Source organism: Alosa pseudoharengus, unplaced genomic scaffold, assembly GCF_046254945.1.
Source record: "Alosa pseudoharengus isolate Yale_2024_CS ecotype anadromous, Long Island Sound unplaced genomic scaffold, YU_APseudo_1.1 YU_APseudo_1.1_scf_10, whole genome shotgun sequence".
Lineage (NCBI taxonomy): Eukaryota > Metazoa > Chordata > Actinopteri > Clupeiformes > Clupeidae > Alosa > Alosa pseudoharengus.
The window spans coordinates 28,728,524-28,741,023 of record NW_027468565.1 but is presented as its reverse complement, the minus strand read 5'-3'; the positions used below and the strand labels follow the sequence as shown (position 1 = coordinate 28,741,023).

Below are 12,500 nucleotides of genomic sequence, written 5' to 3'. Positions count from 1 at the left end.
AATACACATACACGGATAGTGCAATGCTCTTGATTCTCAGCATGCAGTGTATTGGATCATTTGCCAGAACAATGGCTTGTTTATATATATAAGGTCATATATATGGATATATGGATTACAATTTTGAACGTTTTATTAGTAAATAATACTTCTAGAAACATAAGCTTTAAAGGTTTTTTGTTATTGTTTGATAGTATATACTGCATATAATTTTTGGCAGCTAACATTGGTTGGTGATCTGTTTGTTCTTCATTTTGTGGTGGCTGTGGTGGTGCTAATGGTGGTGTTTTCTGTCTCCCTTGGCAGAGTATGGGTATGGCCCACTTTGTGTGGATATCGCCGCTGCAGTGCATTCTCAGCGTTGGCATGGTGTGGGAGCTCATAGACGTCAATGGCTTCTGTGCCCTGGCTGCCATCTCTCTTCTAGGCATCATCCAGGCCGGTCTCTCGCACAAGATGGGCCCTCACAAGTAGGTCACAGTCCCACACCATGTTCTCGCAGGTAGCCCACTCATGCAGCTAAACACCAAAAGGGAATTTAGTTACTGGCATTTCACCTCACTGTTCAATTGAAATTCTTATGATTTACAACCAGCAATGATAGTACCATAAACAGGTTACTTGGTAAACCACATGGGACAGGGCCCATATTTTCATAATATTCAGCAAATTAGTTCTTACAGGGAGCGTTGTACAAAACTCGACTGAGGTTTTGTCAGGTACATTTATTATAAGATCATGTAACATGATATTGCACAATATCTCAACTTTGTTTTCAGTAGCATTCCTGTGAGAGGTGCATTCCTTTGGGTTTGCTGTGTAGATAGGTCTGGACAGGTAGCCCTCTTCTGCTCACCATATCGGCCTTGTGAGGGCAATCACACTCAGTGTACCTCTGAGAAATGTAAACAACATATCATGCGCTAGCTGAGAGGATCACTGAATGGCAATCCATCTCCACTGTCAGCCAGCTCGACTGAATGGGGCCATTATCAAACTTAATCATTACCTTCTCCTGATTTCCTGAAGAAAAAAAAAAATATAATAATTAATCGTAATTGCAGACAGGTCATCATTTGGATTTGGCAGGAGTAATAGTGAAAGAACATGTTTTCTTGGCTTCACTCTGATGTTTTGATTTGTCTTTGTGATACTAGGGCACAGAGAGCCAAATTGACGAGTAAAAGGCTCGCCTTAACTTCTGATATTATGGAGAACATTCACTCAGTGAAGGCCTATGGATGGGAGGAGATCATGGAAACTATTATCAATAACATGAGAAAGTAAGAACCACTGATCATCACACTGCTGGTTAGACAGATCTTGAGCATTCAACATTGACTCCTTCATGTGTTTGACCATTTCTTTGATAGTACATTGTCTGCATTTAACAGTTTATCACAGTCACTTCCTGCCATGTTCATTATTTGACTCTGTGTACTAGTTCTGTTGTGTCACCCCCATTTTGGTTATGATTTTTATTTACAGATTTTGTTTGACAAGACAAGCCAATCTTGTCTCGTTTATGTAGCACCATTCATACATACAAAACAGTTCAAAGTGCCCGAAATACAACACGCATTCCACCCGCACGTTTATCCTCGTGTGGGTGACCTCATCTGCCGTTCCGTCTTTGCAGGAAAGAGGTGAAGTTCACGCAGAAGATCGGCTCCCTGCGTTACTTCTACAGCTCGGCGTACTTTTTCTCGGCCATCTGGATCATCGTGGCGGCCATTGTGCCGCACGCGCTGAGCCGGGGCATCATCCTGCGCCGCATCTTTACCACGCTGTCCTACTGCATCGCCCTGCGCATCACCATCACCCGCCAGTTGCCCGCCTCCATCCAGATGTGGTACGACACTGTCGCCCTGCTCAAGAAGATTGAGGTACGTCTCTGCTTTTACTGCTTTCAATCAGGGGAAAGTGATACCAATATCTTTATAGATCTTAAACCCCCAACTGTGTTTTTTATTGTATGGGTGTGAGTGAGTATAAAGTTTCGAAACATAATTAGTCATAATATTTGAACACCTTTGGGTGCCTGGACATGGTCAAGTCATTTTATAACCCAGTTTTATGTCACGTCTATTCCACTTGACTAAGGGTATTAGACTGTTGCCAAACTACATTGATAAGCGCCCTACTCATTGTACTGAGTATTTCGCTGTCTGAATGGCTTCCCTATATCTTTATTGTGCTGTCACACATCCTCTCTCAGTGCCACTGAAGTCACACTACGCTGTCAGGTGTAAAAGTCTACTCCACTCTGAGCCACACCAACAGCCGGACTACACCGGCACCACAACTGTACTGCTCTGTTTGCGGACGATAAAAATAGTTTTAGAAGACTGGTCTACTTTTTGTATGAATGTATGTGCCGGTATCACGGAAGCTAATTGTTGTAGCAGACGCTCCACGAACGGAACAACAGTTGCGTGCCTGGTGTAGCCTCCCTGTAACTTTCACATAACTTGTGAGACAGTTGAAGGTCTTTCACTCAAGTGAAAACGAATAGCCTGACTGAAGGAGGGAAACTCCTGCCAGCGTGCCGTCTGAAAGGCCGAGAGACTGACTCACCTCGGCTGAGTCTTATCACCGATCGCACTTGCGGCCGGGGGAACGTGCTGTGTGCTCGCTTGTTTGTGCGCCAGTGTATCCTTCACGTGCTCAGAACAGACGATTCACTGCATTCTTACACGACTGTTTGTACTGTACTTTTGAGGAAAGGAGGGATTGGTGTTGTGGCGAATCCCCTGCCTGCCCACACACACACACACACACACACACACACAGTGGTGGAGACTTGATAGGAAAGCAAGAACTCCAGAAGTCGCTACTTTTGCTGAAATAAACGCTTTGTTGTTTCCACTTTGTTCACATGCCAAAACGCACACCCCAGGATTTTCTAAGCAAGGAGGAGTACAAGGTACTGGAGTATAACCCGACAGCCACTGGGCTGAAGCTCAACAATGTTACCGCTTCATGGGATGAGGTATGTGTTGAAAAAAAAACACCAATCACCCAGACACTTCATACACATGCCCATTGAAAATACATGAACATGAATAAAATGCATAAACAAATAGTCTAATAAGTCTAAATTCTGAAGGAAAAACTATAAAACATATTTGACTTACCCTGCCATACAACCTAATTCCATATTTTACATACCCTGCCATACAACCTAATTCCATATTTTACTTACCCTGCCATACAACCTAATTCCATATTTTACTTACCCTGCCATACAACCTAATTCATACCAGTTTTGTGTTGTTTGGGTTTACTGGGACTAACTATGTGGTGTGTGCTTATGCTCTGTCACACATATCTGGCATGCCTGTCTTTTCCCCACCTGCAGCATGTGTAGTGTAGGGGTCAGTATTGTGTGTGTGTGTGTGTGTGTGGGGGGGGGGGGGTTAGGTGATTAGTTCTTAGTTGTTGTCTGTTTCAGTTCATTTGAATGTGAATTGCAATGTGTATCTGAAAGGAATACAAACACGTAAAGCCTTGAAGGAGTCAATGGTTAACCAAAGACACCCCCCTTCTCTTTTCTCAATGGTCTGACTGCCCTTACATCACTTTACACACACACACACACACACACACATATAACACGGACACATAGCAGAGGGAGAGTGAGAAAAACTTCACACACACAAAGATGATGAACACAAAGAGCAACTGAGGTGTGAGGGACCGGTGCGGCCACCTCACGTTGAGGGAGGTGCGCCACTGGATTAGGTGATGTTGAGGGAAGGAGGTGGCAGGAGACAACAGTTACATACAAAAATATGATTTATTTTGAACATAAACAAACAGGCAGATCCAGGAAGCACAATTGGAGTCCATACATGAAATGCAGGGTTCTTCAGTCCAAACAAACATGTAAACTTGCCATTAACCCATTTACTCCTAAAATGCCTGCTAAAAACGCCTATACAGTAGAATCCTATGGCATTCTAGACTAAATAACCTTATTTCCTGAGGGTTTTCTGAAAACATACTAAAAATTGTCAACGTTTACCAAAATTTAATATCTAAGCCTCTGTAGCACCTAGAAACATGAAATAAAAAGCATGCTGCGCTACGCAGCATCCAGCGGGAGGGTCAATGTTGCGCTACGCAGCATCCAGCAGGAGGGTCAATGTTGCGTCATGCAGCATCCAGCGCGAATGGGTTAAACTAGGCAAGAGGAGCCTACTCTTTCTAGGCTCCCTGTCCAAACAAGGTGACCTTGTAACTTTGGACCTAACTCAACCCTTGCCTTCACAAAAACAAAAACCCTACTTCTTCCATGATTTCTGGACCTCCAGCTCTTCCATGTGGCTTCCCTGTTTCTCCAGTGTTTCCAGTCTCTCTCTCCTCCTGAAATGAGCCTGCCTTTAAATAGGCCAATCAATTAGCCCAATCAAGTCTTTGGGTTAACCCATTATGGGGGGGTGGGGGTGGTCTGTACCATTAACCCCACACAGTTAAAATCAACAGCTTAATACAAAACGGTAGACAGGTGAAAAGGAGAGGGTTCCTTTTTCACAGGAGGTGCGCACAACTTAAGACCAACCCAGCTCCTAGCCCTCTCTCTCCAGCTCATTTGTACTCACTGTTAACTACGTGATAAACGACTGAAAACAACATTGTGAACAGAGTAGGCCTACTTTTAGGCCTAAGTACTAAAATGCAAAGTCAGTCAAAGTCCCGCCCACCGAACGCAGATGAGCCAATGGCAGTCCAGCAGCTCCGCACTGGCCGACACACTCCGACAACTGCAGCTCACAGCTCCATAGAAATGCATTGGAAGCCGTTTTATGCGGTTTTATAGTGATGTGAGTCGAAAAGGACGGCCAGACGACATGGGATTAATCGATACATAGAATAATGGCTTTCAATCTTGATTATTATTTTTGGGGGCAGCCATGGCCTACTGGTTAGGGCTTCGGACCTGTAACCGGAGGGTTGCCAGTTCGAACCCCGACCAGTAGAAACGGCTGAAGTGCCCTTGAGCAAGGCACCTAACCCCTCACTGCTCCCCGAGTGCCGCTGTAGCAGGCGTCAGGATTAGTGTGTGCTTCACCTCACTGTGTGTTTACTGTGTGCTGAGTGTGTTTCACTAATTCATGGATTGGGATAAATGCAGAGACCAAATTTCCCTCACGGGATCAAAAGAGTATATACTGTATACTTATTGTTACAAATACGCCAAGTCCACCCCGACAAAGACACGAAAACTGACAAACCAAAACAAACAAAAGGGTTACAAAGCTAGCTCACTTACCTGCTACGTTGTCTAGGGATTCTAAAGTAACTACCTGCTAGCTAGGACCTGGATTGTAATGTTAAAGGAACCGTATGTAAGACTGTGGCCAAAACTGGTACTGCAATCACTTTCAAATTACTGTAGAGCGGTGTATCCCCTCCCCCTCCCCCCTGACTAGCAGAACTGGCACCCTGGATGCGGAACACTACTGACTTCGTGATTAGTAGATAGGTGGAGGGTGGCGCATCAGGCCAAAACACAACATGACAACATCAACATCAGTTGAGGGCTGCAACTTTAAATGACAATATCCTGGCCGGACTACTGTTGTCAGTGATATAAGTATTTGAAATGAACATGATTTCTTAATGCATAGTGACATATCAGGGCCATTTTATGATTAATAGAAATACATTTCTTACATACGGTTCCTTTAAACTTGCCCTGCAGTGTATGTGTAAACGTGAAGTTGAGAACTAGGTCAGTGTGGATGAACTGTGGGTGTGCGACTAATGAAAAGGCCAGGAGCGTAGTTTACCATCCGCCGAAGAACGCACACCCAATCCTTACTCCCAGAGTGGCCAGCCCAAGCTCCAGGTCCTTCAAGTCAAAGTTTTGTCTTACGACGACGGTAGTCCACAAAAGGAAAATGTCCAAACGAAAATCCTAAAAGGTCTGAGAGGTCATGGGCACGCTGCATTGCAGACACAGAAACTCACATCATGGGAAACGCGCATCGCTTCAATCAGTCACCTGTTTCCCATTTTCAAACCTTGTTCCGCTGACGCTTCCACGGCCTTCTCATATCAGTGTGTAGTTTCCCTGACTGTCCACTACGTAACATTATTCTTATACTTGCTCTCTGTAATTATGTTAAATTAGATTAAATCAGAGACTTTTCTAATTAGGAGACACAGCACTCAAAAAATCCTCCATAGAAAGGCATGGGCTTTGTTCGTAACGCCAATATGCCAGTTTTCTACAAATATCCTGCCCCTTTAGCACCCAAAAGTTGACGTGTGAATACAGTAGGCTACATTGTGCCAATCATTTGTTGTGATCTCGCCTGTGGTGCGAGGTTGTTGTTGTGAAGCCTTGAGCAGGCGCAGTTCCGCCCGAAATAGATGCCCGATAATTGCCCAAAATGCATTGCAATATGGCCGCAGAGAGGAGGGACTTGCCTAAAAGGACTTTGCTTTTATTTTATTTGGTTCTAGTCAACTCCGGTCTGAGTTTGACGGACATACAGCTACAGTGACTAAGGCGGCGGAGCTTTTGCTAAGGGTCAGTTAGGCTTCAACACCCCTTCACCAGGGCCTGCTACCTCCCACACATGACAGCATGTGCACCAGGCTCATCACTGGCCCTCTAAGATCTGTAGATCTACAATGGAGCTCTAGTATTGCCAAGAGGTTCATAACTGGAAGATTGAATGTTGTATGAATAGCTGTGTAAAGAGCTGAAGTAGGCACTTGTGGTTGTTTGATTGTCTGTGATGCACTGAATCAGAGAGACTGAGAATATCCTCTAATGAGACATCACTTAGCATCTTTGGGATCTTACCCAATCTCTCCACGATGAAAGAGGCCTTCCGTTGATGTACCCTTTATTTATCAGGGTATTGGGGAACTGTTCGACAAGATTCGGCGCGAGAACAAAGACAAGGAAAATGGCCACATGAATGGGGATGCTGGACTCTTCTTCACAAACCTGTACGTCACACCCGTGCTGAGGAAGATCAATCTGAACCTGGAGAAGGGGGAGATGCTGGCGCTCGCTGGGTCCACAGGCTCTGGGAAGGTATGAAAAATCATTGTCACAAATGACCTTTAGTTTTCTACATTTTCCATGGGATTAATAAAGTATCTATCTATCTATCTATCTATCTATCTATCTATCTATCTATCTATCTATCTATCTATCTATCGGTCTATCTGTCTATCTGATAGTTAGATACTCTCATTAATGCCACTTACATATGAATGAATAGAATTAGAGTTGTGGTTTCTATGAGGGAACACTGGTTAAACTGCATACTTCTGTGTGCTTCATGAATGTTGCAGAGCTCTCTGCTGATGACAGTATTGGGGGAGTTGGTTCCATCAGAGGGAACCATTCGGCACAGTGGCCGGATCTCCTTTTCACCCCAGACCGCCTGGATCATGCCCGGCACCATCCGAGACAACATCCTGTTTGGCCTGAGCTATGACGAGTACCGCTACAAGAGCGTCATCAAGGCCTGCCAGCTAGAGCAGGTAGCTAGCCGTCCCCATGGGCTATCTCACTGCCCTACCCTGGACCTCCTCTCTCTTTCTCTCTCTCTCTCTTGTTTCTGACCACCTCTATCTGTCTTTTCTCTCTCTCTCTCACTCCTGTTTCTGACCTCCTCTCTATGTCTCTTATCTGTCTGTTCTCTCTCTCTTTCTCTCTCTCTGTCCCTCTGTCTCTCTCCTGTTTCTGACCTCCTCTCTATTTTTCTTTTCTCTCTCTCTCTCTCTCTCTCTCTCTCTCTCTCTCTCTCTCTCTCTCCTCTCTCTTTTTCTTTCTGTACCTCCTCGGTTCCATAGTACTAATCTCCCAGAGCTTGTCCTGGCACTTAAACTGAGGGTCTTTGTCTGGTGTGGAATTGTGTCCGATAACCCCTGAATGCCTCTATCCACCCCTACCTGAGCTCTCCTGGCGCATAATCGGCTCATCGGATACCCCCACGCGGAGCGGACGCGCTGAGAGATGAGCCTGGGGCGGGGGCAGCCCTGCGCAAGTCTGCCGAGTCATCTCAGCTCGGACAGAGAAATGTCCGGTTCAGGGCGCCTGCCACAAAGACCCCCCCCCCCCCCCCACACACACACACACACTTAGGGCCACCCCAGTGGCAGGAGGCTGACACACACACACACACACACACACACACACACACACACACACAGACACACACAGACACACACACACAGACACACACACACACACACACACACACACACACACACACACACACACACACCGCTCCGCTCCCCAACCCATGGGCGATGCCATCCAGGGCGGAATGTGACAGGCTTTGTGGTTGCAACCTCACATGTTGGCAGTGGGCAGTCTCTTTTTTCATATCAGCTCTCCCTTAGCTTCACCGTTTGTCCATAAACACTGGAGTTGTTTTCACAGCAAACAACAGCAGTGTGCCGTATTGACACCTACTCAGCAACAAAACACTGATTCCTGATGGGGGCTTTCCAAAGGCTCCTTGAGCAGCCACTTAAACAGAATGAGACACATCAAAACATCAAAACATCAAAACAACAACTTTCAACAACACTTTCCGTGCGTCTAAAAGCCCTGCTGGTCCCGTGATCCTGGACACTCCCCCAGCCCTTCATTCTCAGAGACAGCTAGTCTCATGAACTTATTTGTAGGTCTTTAACAAATCAACACACAACAATGAGTGTAGGAAGCGCCCGCTGTGGCCTGCTCTGTTCTCTGTAAAGACCTTTGTGCCTGTAGTCTTGTCCTTTTGTTTAGCGGTGGTCGCTAGCGCAGCAGCCTTGACTGGCGGCTCCCTAGAGCCGTAAACAGAGGCATTTTCCCCCTCAACCCCCCCCCCCCCCCTCCCCCTGCACGCCAGCAGCCGTGGGTTTATTTGTGTGCTTTTGTGGGACGAGCAGTGCCCATTTGTGTGTGTCTCTCTCCTCTTCTCCCTCTCCTGTTTGTTAACAATCCGCTCTGTTCATTCTGAATGCCTCACTGTCACCGGACAACAGCGCACTGCTGCACACAGGTAGGTTTGGGGTGCTCTGCTTTAAACTCACTCACTCTCATTTTCACTCTCACTCTCACTGTCACGTCACTCCCATTCATTGGAGTTGCCCTGCCCTGGTCATAGCTGTCACACTCACTCCATCACCACTGTGATGTGGTGCCATCCTCCCTTCCTCCTGTGTTCCATTGGCATTGTTTTCAGTCTCCTTTAGTGTGGGATAGAAAGGAAGAAGTGTGGGAGAAGGAAACCATGCTGCATCACCTGAATGACCTAATTTCCCAACCCCATTCTCGGAACTGATTATTATTGACGGAACTGATTATGATCAGTTATATTAAAATCTTTATTACCATGTTATCACTATTAGTTATTGTATGTAAGATTTATTGCATGAACAGGCAAATAAGCACTCCCTGGCAGTCAGTGTGATGTAATGATTTGGGTCCTTCCTCTCCACTGTGTGTTTCCCACTGTAAGTGTCAGCTGTAGCGAGCAGGAGGACTTCCAGTTGTTGTGGCTGGCTTGTCTGTGGCTGAGATGACTGTTTGTTTTGCAGGACCTGGCTGCAATGCCTGAGAATGACCAGACTCCCCTGGCAGAGGGAGGACTAAACCTCAGTGGGGGCCAAAAAGCCAGAGTGGCTCTTGCCAGGTACGAAAACACACACACACACACAGACACACACACACAGACACACACACACACGCATGCACACACACACACACAAATGCACGCACACACACACACACAGACACACACAGACACACACACATGCACACACACACACACACACACACCTGAGTATCTCTCTGCACCTCAGACAGACTCCTGCACCTGCTGGGGTCAAAGGTTAGACTGTGACCCCCCCCCCCCACACACACACTGTTTTATGGACTGTAGAGGACAGGCGAGCCAATCATGGACAGGGGCCTGGATAAACCTCTCATTATGGCTGTCCACACTTTACATATGACTAATGGCTGGCAGATAGTTCCCCTCCTCAGCTGTTCCTCCACTCTGTGGGCCATTGAAAGTACACCCTTAATCACTCATAAGTCATATCAGTGGCATCCATATTTCATCGGAAGGCCTCGACCCTTCACTCTGTGTTTGCTCTAGACTGTGATGAATTGGTGTTTTTATTCAGTTTCTTTATCCCAGGCTTACTTTGTGCAAACAATACAACACGCAGTATATTTACCCTCGTGAAAATTAATCACTGAATATGGCACAATCTTTGCACTTAGAAAAGCTGTGTGTGTATCATGGTGCAGTTTACTATCTCCAGGCTGCTGTTATTTCCTTAGATTGCATGTTACTTTGTGCATTGTAGACCTACTGTACCTGCAGTGTGCGAACGTTTTTTGCTGTTTCCTTACAGAGCCGTGTATAAGGATGCTGATGTCTATCTGCTCGATGCTCCTTTCACCCACCTGGATATTGCCACAGAGAAAGAAATCTTTGAGAGGTCTGTGGACACCTTTCAGGGGACTATAGGTTTCATATGTCAATATAGGAGACAATATGATGGGCGGGGTGTTTTTTACAGGTTCTTTTTGCAAATGTTAATTTCTAGTAGTACTCTCTTGGAGGCTATGAACGGTTCTAGATGATGATGTGTTTCCTTCCTCCCTCCAGATGTGTGTGTAAGCTCATGGCCTCCAAAACTCGGGTGATCGTCACCAGCAAGCTGGAGCACCTGAAGCGCGCCGACAAGATCCTGCTGCTGCACAACGGCGACTGCTTCTTCTACGGCACCTTCTCCGAGCTGCAGTCCCAGCGGCCAGACTTCAGCTCTCTACTGCTGGGCATGGAGGGCTACGACAACATCAAGGCCGAGCGCCGGACCTCCATCCTGTCCGACACGCTGCGGCGCGTCTCCGTCGACGAGTCGGCCAGCTACCGCTCGGAGCGCCCCTCCTTCCGGCCGCCCCCGGCAGTGTACGCGGAGCAGCGGGAGGAGCGGCGATCGTCAGTTCTGCTCAACCCCCTGGCGGCCGCCGCGCGGAAGCTCTCCTTCATCCCCTCGTCCAGCTCGGTGGCCGGCGACGAGGACGTGCTGGTGCGGCGGCCGCTGCCCGACAGGAAGCTGTCGCTCATGCCCGAGGACGAGCTGGTGGACGAGTCGTTCTCAGGCGGCGACGTCTACCACAACCACGGCGTGCACATGGCCGGCCAGAGGCGGCAGTCGGTGCTGGACTTCATCACCAACGTCGGAGGCGGTGGCGGACGCCGCGACCCCTACCGCTCCTCTTTCCGCCGGAAGATGTCCATCCTGCCCCAGGGCGACCTGGCCACGGAGGTGGACATCTACGCCCGCCGTCTCTCCGATGACTTCAATGACGGCAATGACTTTGACTTTAGTGGGGACATGGATGGCGAACACATAGAGGTGAAATAAAGGCCAGACTGATTAACCATCTTTCTTGTTACATCTTGTGACTCAAGAGGTTTTCAGATTATTCAAAGGTATGATTTTCAAAATGTCTTTGTCTTTTCAGGCTTGCTTTGCAGATCAGCAAATTGAAGATGTCTTTGAAACAACCAAGTGGAACACATATGTACGCTACGTGTCCACCAACAAGAACCTCATCTATGTGCTTATCTTTATTTTCATAGTTTTTGCAGCTGAGGTATGTAAACATTTCCTCCACTCTGTGATCCAATCACTGGCTAACTTCCACATGCTTGAGTGACGCTGTCATAAACTCTTTTCTGTGTGTCCAGGTTGCTCTCTCTGTCCTTGGCATTTACTTGATCACAGAGTAAGTACTAATCCTGCGACCTTTTGGACAATTAACTAACTATATAGTATCAATTTGAGGGGCTGTTATGTCACCAGGGCCACAATTAGATTGTTCCATTTTGTCAGCTGACAACAGAGACTTGTAACAGAAAATTGTATTTTTATGTATGTGAGATGGCGAAGATAAGATAAAGGAAATGGAAAGTTGAATGCAGGTGCTGTGTGTGTTGGATGCAGTTGGATGCAGGTGCTGTCTGCATTTTGTCCCCTGCATCCACTGTCAGCTGACAACAGAGACTTGTAACAGAAAATTGTATTTTTTTCCTCATGTGAGATGGCAAAGATAAGATGAAGGAAATGGAAAGTTCAGGAACCCTTTGAGTTTTTCCACTTTAGCAGTAGCAGCAGCAGTTTCAATTGGTCAAAACAACCAGAAATACTCTGGCTTCAGCACTTTGTGCCATGAACAGTCTGGATGCAACTTGGTTGTTGACAGTAAAAGGGCCAGCTACCTTTCTTAGAAGTGGCCTGTAATTTATGCTAAATTACTGCATTGTAGTCTTCTAACATACCGGTATGTTATGATACGTGTTATATATTGATGTGGTATATATTGTGATGTGTATAGACCCTTTCAACAATAAAAACAAAAACAATGCTTGAACGTTCTATTTGGGCCCCAATCTACTTTCTCTGCATTAAGATAACATATGGAATGTTAAAAAGGAAGTCTTGTGGGGCCAACT

General features: G+C 46.5%; 1 protein-coding gene across 1 annotated transcript in view; it reads left to right on the top strand.

The window, feature by feature from the left end:
• The window catches only part of cftr (CF transmembrane conductance regulator), a 28,439-nt gene that overhangs the window by 5,121 nt on the left and 10,818 nt on the right, over positions 1-12,500 (top strand). Inside the window, exons 6-16 of the mRNA XM_076269406.1 lie at positions 307-470; positions 1,158-1,283; positions 1,640-1,886; positions 2,900-2,992; positions 6,875-7,057; positions 7,321-7,512; positions 9,565-9,659; positions 10,390-10,476; positions 10,647-11,400; positions 11,510-11,641; positions 11,736-11,773. Of these exons, the coding sequence (XP_076125521.1) occupies positions 307-470; positions 1,158-1,283; positions 1,640-1,886; positions 2,900-2,992; positions 6,875-7,057; positions 7,321-7,512; positions 9,565-9,659; positions 10,390-10,476; positions 10,647-11,400; positions 11,510-11,641; positions 11,736-11,773 (2,111 nt within the window). The remainder of the gene's footprint in view (positions 1-306; positions 471-1,157; positions 1,284-1,639; positions 1,887-2,899; positions 2,993-6,874; positions 7,058-7,320; positions 7,513-9,564; positions 9,660-10,389; positions 10,477-10,646; positions 11,401-11,509; positions 11,642-11,735; positions 11,774-12,500) is intronic.